General features: G+C 37.6%; 3 protein-coding genes across 8 annotated transcripts in view; 2 read left to right on the top strand and 1 right to left on the bottom strand.

Annotated features, from left to right (window-relative positions):
- The window catches only part of LOC138179213 (uncharacterized), a 35,778-nt gene extending 26,931 nt beyond the window's left edge, over positions 1-8,847 (top strand). For 3 of the 4 annotated variants that reach the window (XM_069111781.1, XM_069111782.1, XM_069111783.1), the window contains exons 3-12: positions 4,600-4,694; positions 4,779-4,908; positions 5,122-5,225; positions 5,364-5,541; positions 5,928-6,171; positions 6,258-6,432; positions 6,503-6,629; positions 6,702-6,875; positions 6,998-7,080; positions 8,052-8,847. In XM_069111781.1, coding sequence (XP_068967882.1) covers positions 4,600-4,694; positions 4,779-4,908; positions 5,122-5,225; positions 5,364-5,541; positions 5,928-6,171; positions 6,258-6,432; positions 6,503-6,629; positions 6,702-6,875; positions 6,998-7,080; positions 8,052-8,262 — 1,521 coding nt within the window. In that variant the 3' untranslated portion in view covers positions 8,263-8,847. Of the gene's footprint in view, positions 1-4,599; positions 4,695-4,778; positions 4,909-5,121; positions 5,226-5,363; positions 5,542-5,927; positions 6,172-6,257; positions 6,433-6,502; positions 6,630-6,701; positions 6,876-6,997; positions 7,081-7,481; positions 7,521-8,051 lie in introns of all 4 variants that reach the window. The other variant, XM_069111784.1, reaches the window with a different exon arrangement.
- A 3,174-nt stretch (positions 8,848-12,021) lies between these two features.
- LOC138178802 (protein O-mannosyl-transferase TMTC4) lies at positions 12,022-14,914 on the top strand. Its single transcript, XM_069111048.1, has 9 exons — positions 12,022-12,200; positions 12,279-12,504; positions 12,575-12,758; positions 12,841-13,020; positions 13,082-13,542; positions 13,613-13,993; positions 14,061-14,168; positions 14,269-14,410; positions 14,477-14,914. The coding sequence occupies exons 1-9, from the start codon at positions 12,170-12,172 to the stop codon at positions 14,909-14,911; spliced, it is 2,148 nt and encodes a 715-aa protein (XP_068967149.1). The 5' UTR covers positions 12,022-12,169; the 3' UTR covers positions 14,912-14,914.
- Pbp49 (proximal sequence element A Pbp49) lies at positions 14,673-16,647 on the bottom strand. Of its 3 annotated transcripts, none has more exons than XM_069111050.1 (6): positions 16,531-16,647; positions 16,228-16,445; positions 15,969-16,158; positions 15,622-15,894; positions 15,305-15,549; positions 14,673-15,218 (listed from the first exon to the last, which is right to left on the bottom strand). In XM_069111050.1, the coding sequence occupies exons 2-6, from the start codon at positions 16,416-16,418 to the stop codon at positions 14,948-14,950; spliced, it is 1,170 nt and encodes a 389-aa protein (XP_068967151.1). In that variant the 5' UTR covers positions 16,419-16,445; positions 16,531-16,647; the 3' UTR covers positions 14,673-14,947. The 3 variants fall into 3 exon arrangements, with proteins under 3 accessions (XP_068967151.1, XP_068967152.1, XP_068967150.1); XM_069111051.1 differs by having other exon boundaries at positions 16,515-16,583; XM_069111049.1 differs by having other exon boundaries at positions 16,228-16,597.
- Positions 16,648-17,178: the final 531 nt, after the last annotated feature.

Raw genomic sequence — 17,178 nt, 5'->3', positions numbered from 1 at the left:
AGATTCATTAACGCGACGATAACTGGAAAAATGAATTGACGAAGTTGGGAAACTATCGAGAGGATTGAATTTCGTGCCAGGGATACGGTGTAGAGGCGGAAAATTTCGAAGAGGTTTATCGAGTCGAGCGAAGATTTCAACCGGTCGAAAATTTCAGTAGGTTGTGCAACAAACGTGGATGCATAAAGAAAATCGTGCAAGACAAGCCACGTTTTCCTGGAAGCAGCGTCTAATTCGACGAGATGAGTCTGTGCCTCGAAAACCTCGAGTCCATGCCGATCGGAAAGACGTGTCTTCTCTCGCGCGTTTTCGCCGCTCTGGGTGGCTTATATCGGGCGTTTTGGTCGCCGTCCAAATTCCTCCTTCTCTGGGAGGATGTTCGACCGGTCGACTCCTGCACTTTTGTCTCGAAACGAGTTCAAGATCTCTTCGCGTAGAGGTCGTTTCTGCATGCCTCGAGTCTTTCTTCTCGAACATCGCCCGATGCTACTTCTCATCTTTGTTATCGAACTCGCCTAGCTGCCTTTGATCTCTCCTTTTTGGAACGATATGAACGATGTTATTAAATTGGAGCACCTTCAAAATTATGTACCGAGGCTACGAAAAGTATTGGAATGTCGAAGAACATTTGTCATCGTCTTTGAACTATGTTAAAATACCTGATTTCTCGAAAAATTTGGTTACCTAGCTGATTCTTCTAAAATTAATCTTTACGTGAATCTATGAATATTTCAATGTTGTTCTTAGAAGATATACTATCGAACGATAATAAGAAACACAAGTTTAAATCGATCGAACGATTAAGAAAGAAACATTCTCGCGAGTTTCAAAGTGGCTCTGGATCATAGCCAGGAAGAGGAGAAATATACCTGGCACGATTCGCCTGCCAAAAACCGTTATTGCCCTGGCTTTTCCTAGTCGAACATGGGTATACTTGTTTCGAGTGCATCCACCGGTCTTCGTAACCTTATAATCACTTCAAACAAACTCCAACCACGCGCCTCCTTCCAAATTTTTTTCCTTTATTTGGTACGATCTATCGAGAATCACGGAGGCTATTAAGCTTAATCAGCCAATCTTCTTCGGGTAGTTAAAGAGCGAGTTAATCGTGAGTTACCCACTATGTGATAAACCACGGTTCTCCAATATGGCGCTGCTGAATGATCAGACAATGCACGTGACACGAGGGCTCGGCTATGACATTGTTATTAGACGGTTATTGCCTTTTCAATGTGCTTTGAGATCAAACTAGATTTTGCTCAGAGAAATTCCTGCCAATTCCGCCTACGGCTTTTACAATTAATTCGAGATCATTATCGAGCTGATTCGAGAAAATTGATAGCAAATTCTCGATATCGTTGTAATAAACAGCACAAAGTAACAATGGAAACAACAAGATTCCACGGATTCCAGCGTGCGTGTGAAGTAAACGAGAAACACGTGGATATTTATGGATGCAATGTGTAGCAGAGAGGCCGCAGCAATTCCCTCGCGTTGCACCGTCGATGGATATAAAGGAGACTCGAAGAAAATTTGTTGTGTTTAAAAAAAAGTAACATGGAAGTTGGTGGATGTATCCAGAAGTCAATGGTGTTTGTTGCCTCTGCTCAATGCCAGATGTATTTTCTTATGCTTGAATGAAGTCTCTCTTTCCATGTGGTAGCCGATGTTTTCGTCGCCAGTTTTCGTGGCTATTAACCGTTTAAGACGACTCATAAACAGGACGAAGAATAAAAAGAAAGATACGTCGATGGAGTTTAAAAGACGCAGTTCATCGTGATATCAGAGAAGAGGGCTCGATTAATTTAATCGACGCGTGTCTCTCGTTTGTTTGATCGCCGAGCCGCTGAGTCACTGCTCGGTTTTCGTTACGATTAATGTTATTCGACCTCGAGAAGAGGAATAAAGCGGACCACCATGGCCATAAGTGGAAACGGACAGCTCTCGACCGCTTATCGTCTTGTACTCTTGGCTAAATAATACCCATGACGTTACGTTGGTGTTATTTATCGTGCAGGGTGGTCCATGATTCGCAAGGCTATTATATAGAAACGAATGACAACTCGATAGAATATAGTTGGTCACGATGCACGATAGGATTACTGGAATTGGTAATTTCGCTGAAATTGCCAGCTGGAATTAATTTAACGATAGAAGAACGGCTTAAGGCGATCACGCGGCTAGGTAAGGTTCCAGGTATCGTGTAATTAAAATTCCCATTGGAAAGGACGCGCGATCGGTGACGCTGCGTTGTATCACCGGTGTGTATATAGCCCGATATGGAAAAACGTGAAGACTCGGGTAGCGGCGACGTGAGATCGGTGGCACGACGGTCAAAGGAAAATAGGAAAAAGTTTCGAGCGCCCTTGGGGTTAACGGCGAGAAATCGTTCTCGCCGGCGAATATCTGCGACGACTGACTGACTCATTGTAGCCGCTCCATATTGGATACCGTGCTAGATTTTAAAAGGCCGTCGTCTGTCGCCTTGGAATCGAGCGTGGCTGACTCTATCACCGCTTATGGCTGAAAAGCGGACTCTCAAGCCAGGAAAGTTCACTGTGACCAACTACAAGCGACACTCGTTAGGATAATGGGAACCAGGAAGGAAACGTTTCGATATGAAATATCTTTAACGACGTACAGGTTTTACGTTTAAACTCGAACATATAATCGCAACCATGCAGATTCGAATACTTAAATTTAATATCGAACTTTAGATATTCAAATTCACACATTTAGAAGGTTAAAATGGTAGAACAAACTATTCCCCTCTTAAGAATAGAGCTCTCGATGAATCCAATCAACGAATTAGGTTCCCTGGCTGGCGCATTTCTCTGCACAGTTCTCTTCAACTTTCTGTACGATCCTCGCAAGAATATCTGATTGAATCAGGACCTCGATGAAACTGCCACTCTCTTTCATCGTCAGAGCCGCGGTCCAATTAATTTAAAATATGTTTACGAACTCGGCATCCTTCTCTTCCATGAATTAAAGCACTGATGGGCAACAAAATCGAAGTAAATACCGCAGCATCGGTCGAACGGTGAAGGTCAAGTATTCGGTATCGAAACGAGTGGTCCTTGGCCGGTTGGCAGAGCGAGGATTCGATCGGGAGGCGTAGCCGAATTCGCTATGTCAATTGGAACGCTGATTGACGGTATCCCGTGTGTCAGACAGCGAATCGTGCCAAACATGAGACTACGATAATTGTACCAGTCGTTTTGCCTAATCTGCCCCAATGTCACGGGACGTGAACCCGATCTGTTCCAGGATTTCACAACGATTCCCGTCTTCGGTTATCGATAACTATCGATTCGTTGTTTATACTATAACTATCTATGCTATATCTGCTTTATATTCCAATTTCGTTGCTTTTCCACTTGTTAACTTTCGCTCGTGAATAGCAACTCTTACATTAGGTCTATTTTCATTCCAAGTTGGGTTCCCCCGAGTCTTATCCCCTCGATACGTTCGATCTGGGACTATCGTTGATTATCGTTCGATCACTCGAGCGGACGTTGCCTTATATTCGCCTGGTGGAACGAGCGTGCATTATTGATCTTCCTTAAACGGATTCCATCGAAGAAGCTCTACCGCTATTTTTATTACTCGCAGTATTTTTTTCTCGCGTCTATTATTACCGCTGCTGTCGTTAGCCTTGTCACTATTTCTGGCGATCATTGACATCTCTTATCTTCGATACTTTCGTTGAGCAAACTTTGTAAAATCTCCATTCTTCCCGTTTTTTCTTGGAAAAAAGCAAATATTTGAAATGAAGCAAAGGAAAGGATGTACAGTGTTTAACGATCGACACCTAACGTGCGATGAACCGAAAGATCCTGTCGCCTCTTGACCGTGATGTTGGAAACAACAGCGTATATAGGAGGAGACTCGTGATGTAACCATAGTCACATGGGCGAGGCGATGCATTAGCCGCGTTGGCCGGCCTCTTTGCATTCTTCGGATCCTTGGCGTCGCGTAACAGGATGTCGTGTCCTTGGTACGCCGATACCTTCGCCTCGGAACGGCGCTTTCGAAGAAGCATAGAATTATTCCGACTCGTCGACGACGATCGATTAGACACCTTGGAGAACCGCATCGATCCAACGTAACCGGAAGCTCGAACAATATAATGAGATCAGGATCGTGGCTTGCCGTGTCCTTTGTTTGTAACACGCGACATAAACCAAGTTATGTAACGAAGGAAATTAACTGGAGGAAATAAAGCCAATTTAGCTTCTCCAACATGTTTCGAGAACTTTATGCTGCATTACGAGATTAACCCTGCTGCGATTCTTGAATTTTCATGTTTTATGGAACGAAAGAAACTTCAGCACACGATGCAAAATTATTCGGCTCCGACTTAAGAAATTTTCTAACCGTAGAAAATGTAATTCGAAGAACGCAGCAGAGTTGAGTAATTCTAATTACGGGTTCGTTGCGAATAATATCACTAAATACACGGTGCAAAATCGTAACCATGTTCAAATAACGATTGATCGTATACTAAGCGAATATATATAGACGAACGTAGGCTGCGATTTTGCTACTTTTCACGGTCCCAATCAGTCTGGTCGGAACGATGCTTGTTGGTTCTAGACGTACGCGAAAGACAAGACACAGCAAAAGAGCTTGCCACCGCACACGACACTCCAGAGGCACGTGAAAGCGAACAGAAACGTTCACATACCACGGTAAACATTGATCCAAACCGTATGCGATACAATAACCGTTGAACTATTCGATTAAGGATAACGAAAACGAAATTTCTATTGCAGATTTTACTTTCCCGGAGGGAAACCTCTGCCATTGTCGCAAGTAGAGGCAACTATCGCGAGGATCACCGCTGCTTTCCAAACTCTTCCTGGTCATCGTGCATCTCGAGCCCAATTTCACGCTATCACCAAGGTAAAACGACCGTTGGAACTTGTTAAAAGTCCCAAGGATAACGTTCTTCCTCGTTTACTCGTTCTTCGTTTTAATACAGAGAGTCGAGTCGAGATTTGATCTTGACCATTCGCGTATTCTCTCACGTGGGCAGCGATTTCACGTGGGAAAGCCGTAACTCTAACGTTCCGTGGTTAGAACAGCTGCATACAAAGGCTATGATTTGTCTTGCAGGCATGCGACTTGCCGCTCTATTGGAAGGTGCCGCTTTTCCTTGCCGCCGGAGGAGATCAGACCGGCTACGTTGAGATGAACGCGTTCCTCGAGTTTTGGAAAGAGTATGCTATAACATACACCTTATAAAAGTCAATAAACACATCTGAAAAATGAATCGAGATATTCGAGCGCTTTAATTCGAAAGAATTGTTCTCTAATTCGGTAAGTTTAATGAATGTCGTGGGATTGATTATTTATAGACTGTCGAACACCTACCATGACGCGGCAAGCAAGTTTATCCGAATCACAACCCGGGGCCAGAGGAACAATATACTACCAGAGGATTTGATCCCATTGGTACAAGACGTAGTCGAGACTCATCCCGGTTTAACTTTCCTCAAAGAAGCTACTGAGTTCCATTCACGCTACGTACACACGGTTCGTATTCGCGCGATAAATATTTGCTGGATATTTCTCTCAATGCAGGCAAAGATAGAGGGAGAAGAAAAAAAGATTCCACGGAAGATGGACCGTAGTTTACGCAACGTGGATCGTCTTGAATTATTCAAGATGATCGTGCTCGCCTCGAGCAATTATCACGCGCGCTTCTGGTCATTGGAAAATCATTTTAACGAGCGAACGTTGCGCTGTTTTTTTACTCGATTTCACATCAGCCACTTAAGTGGAATCTTTCAAATTTTTTTCTATTTAACCGGCTTCTGTATTTGCACGTCGTATTTGTACGTTCAATATCGAGGATGTAGTTAAGGCGACAAATTTATATTTATATCTTGTTTGATAATTTTCACGATTCTTGACGCCAGGTGATCGCCAGGATATTCTATTGTGTGAATCGAAGCTGGAGCGGAAGAATTTCCGTCGCCGAACTGCGAAGAAGCAACCTTTTGTCGGTGATAGCGATCCTCGAACACGAGGAGGATATCAATCAAGTGACTGCCTACTTCAGCTATGAGCATTTCTATGTGATCTACTGCAAATTCTGGGAGCTTGATCGAGATCACGATCTCTTTATCGACAAAACGGATCTCACAAAGCATAATGATCACGGTGAGGAAAAATTCTTCCAGAAAAAACATCCTTTGTAAGTTTCGTTGCTATGGAATTCTCTTATTTTTGGTTGGATCGTATTACAGCTCTTTCCAAGCGTATGATCGCGAGAATATTCAGCGGTGCAGTGACCAGGGGTGGCGTGAAAAGCGGAAACGGCGTTCAACAACCCCAGGATAAAATGAGTTACACGGAATTCGTGTGGTTCTTGTTAAGCGAGGAGGACAAAAACCATCCGACTGCTATTGAATATTGGTTCAGGTATAACGTGTAATGTTTAAGCTAGATGCGTTGTACGAACAATAGATATTTCATTTCGGATGATCGATAGATGCATGGATCTCGATGGCGATGGATATTTGTCAATGTACGAGCTGGAATATTTTTATGAAGAACAGTTGCATCGTATGGAAGCGATTGGACTGGAAACGTTACCCTTTGAGGATTGCCTTTGTCAGGTTAGTAAGTGAAAATTACGTCATTATGTAGTTTTGTTTATAATTTTAAATTAATAATTTTTTGGTTGGTAGATGTTGGACATGATCAAACCAGCGACGCCGGGAAAGATATCTCTAAGCGACTTGAAGAAGTGCAAGATGACCTCAATCTTCTTCGACACGTTCTTCAACCTCGAGAAGTACCTGGATCACGAGCAGAGAGATCCCTTTGCATCTGCTAGGGAGCATGACCCTGATGGTCACGAGGTAAAAAGCTTTTGAAATTATCAAATGCAAATAAAATGAAATTTACCAGGAAACACTCGTTGTTATGAGTACCTCGCTGATATCTGTTATCGTTATGTTTTCTTTTGTTTCATTCGCAACAGCTGTCGGATTGGGACCGATTCGCGGCAGAGGAGTATGAACTGTTGGTCACCGAAGAGAGCGGTAACGAACAGAATGAGCAAATGTAAGTATTGATTTCGCGCGACTTACATTACACACACGGTTCGTCTATGTCATATAATCGATACGTGAATATTGTTTTTACTATCATCTATTAACGTCATCAAGCATATAACTCATCGATATTATTAATAGCGATTAGTATTCATTAAAATGAAATCAGTCAGGGATTCGTTTAAAGAATCGTTTAAAACATTAAGAAATATCGAACACTAGCGTGCAGTACAATAGACGTTTCATAGAAAGTTCTTGCTTATCATATCAAGCTATGAAACGAAAGTCATAGCTTTCGAATTGTGGCATGCGTTGTCGTTAGATAGACAGTATGCCCTGCTGCGGGATCTAACAATTTCATTTTGTACTGTGACCGTAATGACCATAGTGCGCTCTATGCGTTTGTTGCAGGCTGTGTGATGATGAAATGTAACCATCATCTGCAGCTCAGTAAGTAAACAAAACAAAAACTGCATGAACTAGTGATGCACGACCTTCGTGTATGCATAATGTATTAATTAGAGAGTCGGCTAACCGCTTATTTTTATTTCTTTCTTATTTTTTTTTTTTTTTTTTTTTTTTATTCTCCGTACCGTTTTATCCGTACCGTATTATTCGAATACTAACTGGCTCTCGGTTGAACATACGGTATATCATTAATTTTAATTCATGCAAGATGGTCGAGATATTTCGAAACTACGATTAACGCTATTAAAAGCTGTATATTTTTATTCCTATAATCGCTGAATGAAGGAAACTCTTTACATGTTCGTAAGCCAAGAGTGAATTTCGAGGATTGAATTTCAAATGCTTTTTAGACGCCATTTTTGCTTCTACTAAAATATGAACCTGTGTTGCATCGTTTTTTAATCGACTAAGTGCTGTAGTTGAATCACTGATAGTTCACCTATTATTTTGCCCTATGACAGAATCAAAGATTTATATAAAGCAAAACAGAAAAAAGGCGTTTATTTTTCCTAGGTCAAACGATTCCATGTCGGAAGACGTGTTTTCCCAACACCTGGAGGTTCTGGACGGTGAATCCGTGGATGTGCTTCAGGGTATAGATACCGAATTCCAAGGATACCCCGAGTTATCTACGAACAGTCCATTGGATTTCAACTGTCAACAGTCGAGGTACCAATATTACGACAGTGGTGACAGCGACGATTACGCTGAGAGCGATAATTGAATGGGAATGGGAAAGCCGAACGTCAACCTCGGGAAGAGAAAGCAAAGGAAGGGGGAAATTGACTTTTTCCTCGAAGCAATTCAGTAGTCTAAACGCGTAGTTGTTTTCCATATAGTAGGAGTGTCGTGTAATCTTTTTGTGAACAGCCGTATATTATGGTGAAACGATTCTCGACGAAACTGTGCATACGAATCCATTCGGTGATCTGGCAAGAATCGTTTCTTTCAAGTACAAAGACATCTAAGAACGATTGATTTTAACCTTCTACCTGGATAGTATAATCGAACAATCTTAAAACGTATCAATGAAACAGAACAGGAAGCTTTTTTAGAAGCTAGACATATTTAATCGTTTGAGATAAGAAAATAACAAGAGGGAAGTATCGAGTGATCCTCTTTGAAACGGAGCAGCTTCGATATCACCGAATCGATCCGTAACTATGAATAGTAGTCGAGAGGAAGATTCAGGCAACGGCACGACGATGTGTGATAAGCAAGCGTCATTGTTCAATCTCTCTACGATATACATATTGTGTACTTCACGTTGTAAATAGACAGCAAATCACGGACCCTTATTTTTACTTAACGCGAGAAAGTCACTTGAAAAAAATGCAGGTCTTTCAATTGCTGCAGCCATTTATAAGAAAGTCAACTGACAGTAGCTGTAGAAATATAAAACAATTTAACCAGTCGGTTCTCAAGCAAATTCATCCCGATGGACTACAATTTTTCTAGTTCGAAGGATATTATTTTTTAGACGAGAACGGGATGAAATTCCGCGAAAAAACACACACCCTAGTTTCAGCCCGAGGCTGCAACAACTGGAAATTGCGCGTTAGAAGATTCGACGTCGTTGGATTTGCGAGTAAGAGGTGCTGTTACCCTATATAATCGTCTTGTAAGCCATAGTGTTACACTGTACGCAAAGTATTGCACGCACGAGAACGTTCAAAGGATCGAGCGAGATCGTAACAGTAAGATATTCCTCTAATTCGATCCGGTATAATATTCGTAATGTGGGTGTGTCCTATTCTTTTTCTGGAAATTTCAGACTACGATCTACGATTGTTGTTTCTTTTCCACGTGTTTGCAGGCATTTCTTGCAAAATGATGAATACAAGCCAAAGATGAGACGTGTTCTGTTATCTTCAGCGCGAAGATAGAAAGGAAAACGAAGAAACAGAGAAACTGTGTAAACGCAGATGCTGCTCTAAATGATAGGAACATCGTCCCTTTAAACCTATAAGTGACATTTGTTTCGAGGTTCAAAGGGATTTATTGGGATCTCCCTTTACCAGTTGGACGTTGAGTGGACGTAGCTTTTTTTATAAATTAAGTTAAAGTTGCTTTATAGTGTTCTCCTCGAAACGATGCATTCTGAATATCGATTGTTTATCTTCTTTCCATTCTTTCTTTCTTTTTTTTTTTTTTTTTAATTACGTTAATAAAGTGGCCCCGAGAGTTTAGATACTTTTGAAATCGTTGTTAAGGAATTATTGTGGTTTAAAGTATGCAAATCTCCGCTGACAGATGCAAGGAGATTCTATTTTTAGATTCCTTTTCGTTAGGAAAACACCATGAAGAACGTATATATGACGATCATTGAAGAGCGTGTAGTGAAATTTTGTTGAAAGTGTCTACTGCCACAGCAATGGATTCTTAAACGCGGCTCAACTTAACCTAATTTACGACATTGGAGAACGGAACTTGTACCCTCTTGTTTTTTAAACATCTCTTAAATACGTTTTAATTGTTACTGTTAAATTAATTGCTCATTAGAGATTTTATTTCTGCGTGAATTCTACGACTTGTTGTTCCATTAAATGATAATTATACGAGCGATATATCGTTACGTTTGATTGTGAAAGTACTCGAAGAGTACTCGTATGTTCAGGGTACAATTAATTTACGAGAATCCGCTTGAGCCGCCAAGACTGCTGGAATGTATATATTAATTTCGTTTCCGAAATTTAATTTTAACTGCGTATACATATATAATATTACTCTAGTCGAAATGTGTGCTATAATTCACATAACGAAGACCACGTGAGATGGCGCGTTAATTTTAAATCTGTTTCGTGTTATTTGTTAATTAACAGAGTTGAATTGCAAGCAACGTGAACGAGCGTTGATGGAAAATTCTTTGTCGTAAAGGATGCTCGAGTACTGGACCATATTACAGATAATCACTTTCGATAATACATCTTGGAAATACTTCCAAAGAATTTACCAAAATATATCATAAGTAATTCGCAATGGTAATAAAGACATATCGAAAATCTTTGAACGATCAGGCGTTTTAAAATGAAATATTTATATTAGAAAGAATTGTGATCCTATCGATACTCCTGAAACACGGTTATTGTTCTTGTTATTGTTACGTACCTGTGTTCGCTTGATTACGTAAATCGGTTCTTTTAAAAACCATTCTTTAAAATCGTTCATTGAGATTTCGTGTTTACCAGCTTTCGATATCACACGATGGAATCACACGTTCCTTTACGTCGTTGAATTTTCACGATTAACAGTAAAAGAGAAATAAAGTGATGTAGGTGTTCAATAGAAAAACCTCTTACAGAATCGAATTCTTAAATATCGACGTAATATTTTTTAAGGATAGCTAATCTTTTATTTGGCGAGTTATCTATTAACTTAAAATATTGTTAGATATTCTATCATTAAAAAATGTGAAAAGAAAAAGGAAAGAATCTTTCCGATAAGAAGAGGAGGATATTTAGCGCTTCCTATTGACCATTTGAAGAAATGAAAAAAATGAGGAAACGATCATCCAAATAGGTCTCCCCAAATAAGAGGTTGACGTTTATCACGGAAGTTATTTAATTTCTTTATTGCGTTTCCGCATTCAGAGAACGGTTTTCACCGCGAGTGATCGCTTTTGTTGATTGTCCAAAGATGTAACTATTAACACTTACAGTTGTATCTTTTATATAGCTCGTTATGACTTTTTTTTTTACAATATATATATATATATATATATATATGTATATGTATATATATGTGCATATCTCTTGGTAAAAATTTCGTTGTGACAATGTAGTGCGCATCGAGTTTTCATTAAACGAAAGTTAAGACACGTGGAAGATGGGCGAGAACGTCCGGTTATATTATTCGTCATTGCATTTGGCCATGTTTTCGATTGTTATATTTATTCATTATTCTATGATAGGTTTATCACTGTTCTATAGATCTGTTACGTGATTTCTTAAATCGAGCGTCGTCATGCCACGATTTCGTGTCTTTTTCGAAGAAAGGAAGGAAGACGATTATTATTATTATTTTCTTCTTTTTTTTCGATGTGAAATTCGAATTTGTGGTTTAATTTTGCACGCGCGTGCTTAGACCGTCTCGATAAATAGACTCACGTTCACTATTTACCTACATTTTTATTTATATATTTTATCTGTGCATGAGTAGACAATTAAGGTAATTTTGCAAGTTAATAAAAATGAATGGTAAAAACTATTATCTGAAATCGATTTTTCACTCTCTTATCCTTCCCTTTTATCTTTATTATTTTGATATGAAATAAATTTCAAATAATGCAACCACATACACATGTATGGATTCGTTACGATAAATCGCACAGGGCGCAAGATTGTAAAAGGTTTTCGTGATCGGTATTACAGAACATGAAACATGACACGAGTTATATGAAATGCCATCTATTTATTATTCTATGAAACTCGTCTGCGTAATTGTATTTTATGCTCTACCGATAACATTGAAAATGACATGAAAATGGTAAGAAGTAAGGAATTCACAATTTCTCAAGGCGTTTTGTTACAGAAGACAAAGATACAGAGATAATAAATTTTTAATTAGAAAGAACAGATATATAAGAACTTGAAGATGAATATTTGATAGAATTCGTTAGAGCGGAAAACAATATGCCATTAAAAATGAATTCCAAATTACCAGGTACATTAATGTACATACCTGTACAGTATTGTATTTTATAAATTAAACAATACTAATAATATAATTTAACTTTTACAGATGTTCCAGTATCATTTTCTTTAATTATAATCACTGCATTATCTCTGTGTTTTATTAATAGCTATAATGGTGAATTTGTATTTGATGATTCTGAAGCCATTGTACATAATGAAGATGTACAAACCAGTCCTTTGATGGATATATTTAAAAATGATTTTTGGGGTACAAGACTGACATATAAACAAAGCCACAAGTCGTATAGACCACTTACGATCTTATCTTTTAGGTAGCATTTTTTTATACAATAAGAATTAACGTATTAAGTATATTTTCTAAGGGAATTGCATTATTTGTAGATTACATTTTTGGCTTCGTGAAAGATTGATAGCTCAAGATTATCACATAGTGAATATAATACTTCATACCATTGTTTCCATATTAATGTTACCAGTATTTAATATACTTATAGACTCAAAAGAAAGGAGTACTACGTTTTATGCTACCGCATTGTTTGCTGTCCATCCAGTGCATACAGAAGCTGTATGTAATTGTAATTATATGCTTTTCTTTTATAAGAATAAAAAATGTACCTTTTGTTCTCCTAATTCATGCAAATGCATAGGTTTCAGGCATTGTAGGTAGAGCAGAATTATTGTGTGCTCTATTTATGTGGATATCCATTATATTTTATTACTATTCAATCTATGCAAGGAGATTATTATACAGATGGCTCAGTATGTGTGGTTGTATCACATCTGTTGCAATTGCAATGCTGTGCAAAGAAACAGGAATTACTGCAGTGGTAAGAAATATTTTTTCCATCAATTAGTGTGTAAATATAATAATGACAATATCTTTTTCAGGGAATTTGTTGCATATATGACATTATAGTAGTAAACAAGCTATATCCATTTCAAATAATCTTGTTCATTACATCAAGACCTTCATGCGAGCAACTGAAGAATTTTATTAAACAAAAACAAAAATTACTAATCAGGCTCTTTATACTTTTTGCGTCTGGTTTGATACTTATAATTTCAAGATTTTGCATAATGGAGTTTAAGGCTCCAATCTTTCAACCTGTTGATAACCCAGCATCATTCATGCACAATATATTTTTACGAATATTAAATTACAATTATATTTACTGTTTGAATATATGGCTATTAATATGTCCTGAGTGGCTGTGCTTTGATTGGTCAATGGGTTGTATACCCTTAATTAACTTTAATGATAAAAGAATACTTTTTGTTCTTCTGTTCTGGTTAATAGTTGGTGCAATGTTGGTATATATATTTAATTCTTATGAAGATACATTTTTAAGGTAATTATATACTTCGTAAATCTATGGAACAATAAAATAAAAATATAAGAAAATTTTCTTTGTATTGCAGATACTCGATTATGGGAGTGACAATGCTCGTTATTCCATTTTTGCCAGCCAGCAATATCTTTTTTAATGTTGGTTTCGTTTTGGCAGAGAGAACTCTATACATTCCCTCTGCTGGTTACTGCCTTTTAGTTGTTATAGGATTACAGAAACTTTATAACCGTGTCCCTGTGCAATATTTGCTATTAACATATGTAGCTTTAATTTCGTTGTTCTTTGTGAAATCGTGGATAAGAAGCGACCAATGGAGAACTGAAACTACTTTATTCCGATCAGCATTACATGTTTGTCCATTAAATGCAAAAGTACACTATAATATTGCGAAAAATGCGGCTGATGCCGGAAACTCTACATTAGCGCAATACGAATACGAGGAAGCTCTGAGGTATAAAAGACTACAGAAATAAAATAAATCTCTCAAACGTAAAATAACTTTAATATGTATTAAGTAGACTAAATCCCACGTATGCTCAAGCTATGAACAACCTCGGAAATTTGCTCAAAGATCAAGGAAGGTATTTAGAAGCAGAGACGTTGTTTAAGCGAGCTATTGAGTTACAGTAAGTCTAATTGTATGTATGTATATATGTCCAATTACTTAATCGTCTTGGTTAAAATTTTCTATTGGAAAATGCAGTGCTACTAAGTTGTCATTTTTAGGGAGGACTTTGCCACAGCATGGATGAATTTAGGCATTGTTTTATCGGCATTAAAACGATACGAAGAATCGGAAAAAAGTTACTTGACTGCTTTGACTTATAGAAGCAAATATCCTGATTGCTTTTATAATTTGGGTGTGCTGGTTAGTAATATTAATTAAAACCTTAAAGAAAGTAAATACGGAAATTCTAAGTGACTGTATTTATAGTATTTGGAGCAGAAAAATTATGATAAAGCATTGAAAGCCTGGGAATCTGCTACGAAACAAAGAAATACGCACAGAAGAGCATGGACCAATATGGTATTACTTCTTGATGATTTAGGTATGCGAGAAGATGCTCTAAAAGTAGCAAATCAAGCTTTACGATATATACCGGATGACGCATCTATTCATTTCAATATCGCAAACATATTGGGGAAAGCAGGAAATTTTGTGGAAGCGGAAGTGTATTTCAAGAATGCAATATCAAGGAATCCTAAAGATGCCATGTTTTATACGAATTTGGGTGTACTGTATCATAGATGGAATAAATTCAATGAAGCAGAAGATATGTATAAGAAAGCATTAGAATTCAAACCAGAATTAAATAGTGCAAAGGAGAATTTGAGAAAGTTATATTCTCTGAAAACGTTAATAAAATAATTTATTTTTAATGCAAACAGATGGAGTTCGGTACATTTATATTTCTATTTTTCCCTTCACGGCTTCAATATTTCGTGGATATGCGTACGCTTTAAATCCGCCGACTTTTTTACCGTTAATATAGTTATAAGACTTAAAACAAATATCACAAAAATAACAAGGATTGTGCGGTATTCTTTCATGTTCCATTGTAATCCATTGAACAGTGTAGATACCACATATCATACAAAATTTGGAAGATGTAGGTCTTAATCTAACTATTCTTGGATACGCGGATATCGCTAATTCATCATCACAGTTAATAAACCTGAAAATAGTAGGAAAGTAAAATGAGGTGAAAAAAGGTAAACCTATTTCAAAATTAGAAGTTTATATATGACACAATAAAATTACCTAGCATCGCTAAACACAATTAAATGTTCACAACCACCTTGGTGCTTGTACACCCATGGGAATCCAAATCTTACGCACAATGAATCCAGCCTACAATCTTCCATTGTAGCAGTTTTAAAAGGTCCTAATTTTGGTCTTCTTTGTGCCCAATTGATGATTACCTTACTGTAGTCGACATTTGTGGGACACCTCATATCATTATAAAAAGTATCTTCAATAAAAAAAAATCCTGATTTGTAAACATCCTAAAGTCATGAAAAATATTATAAATTACAAATGCAGTGCATCTAACTAAATATTAAGAAAGAATAAATTACTTTTGCCATAGGTCCTATCGCATTGTCCAAGTTATTGCTACATTCTCTAGAAATACTGTAATCAGCAATACATGATATTTTATCCCGTAAATGAGCAAGTGTTTGAGAACCTAGTACCGCTATAATATTATGTAATCGTAACAATGTACCACATTCCGTCTTTGGTGCACTTTTTCCACGGTGCAGAAAAGGATAGTAAATTCTAACAAATATAAGAATATCATGACCAGGAATAGCACATGTTTCATTTGTTGCTTCTACCTCTCTATAATTCTGAGGGAAAGAAAAAATAGTAATCGCATACAAAACATATTTGTTTTCATTTCCATTTCAAACTAGATACTTACTACGAACAGTTCACTTAGGTATTTATAAGTAGGCTTTTTGAAGTTTTGTTTTAACCTTTGCCTTAGACTTTGAATAGTTTGTAACTGTACATCTTCTGGTGGTTCTTGAGCATCAAACACCTCTTTTTTTCTTATTTTTCTATTATTAATTAATTTTGGAACTTCTCCTTCCACTGTTAAATTATCAACGCTAAAAATAATTGTTTTATATTATCGTAGAACAACTTTGAAAGATCGAAATTTACAGATGTTGAAAAACCTGCAATATTCCGTTAACGTGGACATTTCTTCCTGTGTAAGCTGGACTCCCATCATTTCCATCAAATTATCTTCAGCTCTTTTCATAGGTATAAAACAATCGGATATCAGTCTCCGATAGTCATCAAAATACTCTTTTATATGCACTTTCGCTGATGCATTTCTATTATAAAATTTATATACATCGTCCATTGTAACAAATTAAAGAAATATCTAGAACTACAATTATTTCAAGGTATAAAATGACCTCGTCAATTTCACAATGTTTTGTGATTGTTTATACTGCACCTAACCTCAACCTAACCTGCACTATGCTTTGAAAAGCGGTGTCTCTCAAACTTTCGAAGTTAAGACTGAAGACTAAAGACAACTAATAATTTTTACAGTTCAGAAGAATATATGATCGACAAATGGTAACTTTCGTTTTGCATGGAGGACGTGTTTTGCTAAAACGATGATAGATGGCGGTGCAATACAGAGTAGAAAGCCACATTATTCACGGAGACCCATTATTTATCATAGGTCAGTTATTTATCTCAAAACCAAAAATTAGGATGCTTACGTTAAAAGTGAAATTTATAGAAAGAAAGTATATTTCACTATTTATCTCACGCCATTAGGGTTACTTTCTATATCGCATAAAGATCCGAAGAAAAAATCCAAAGAACTAAACAAAACACCTAAAGGCAAATGTATCAGAATTAGCTTGCAAACTTTCTCGTACAACGCTCTCTTACCCTGCAACAGTCACGACGGATAATTCGCGAGTAGAAAGTGTCAAGCGTAGTTCGACCGAAATGGTATATATACAACGCATTCGAGTCATCAACAAGGGAGAAGTAGAATAAGACAATGAACGCGTGGCAAAAGACCACAATGAAGAGGCGTAAACCAGGCTCGCTCACGGTGCACTGCACTCGCCAATGGTCCGTGCGAATGTGACTCCGCCTCT

Source organism: Bombus flavifrons, chromosome 4 (genome assembly GCF_040668555.2).
Source record: "Bombus flavifrons isolate JBK064 chromosome 4, iyBomFlav1_principal, whole genome shotgun sequence".
Taxonomy (NCBI): Eukaryota; Metazoa; Arthropoda; class Insecta; order Hymenoptera; family Apidae; genus Bombus; species Bombus flavifrons.
Note: the sequence above shows the minus strand (reverse complement) of the source record. Positions and strands in the feature narration are given on the sequence as shown.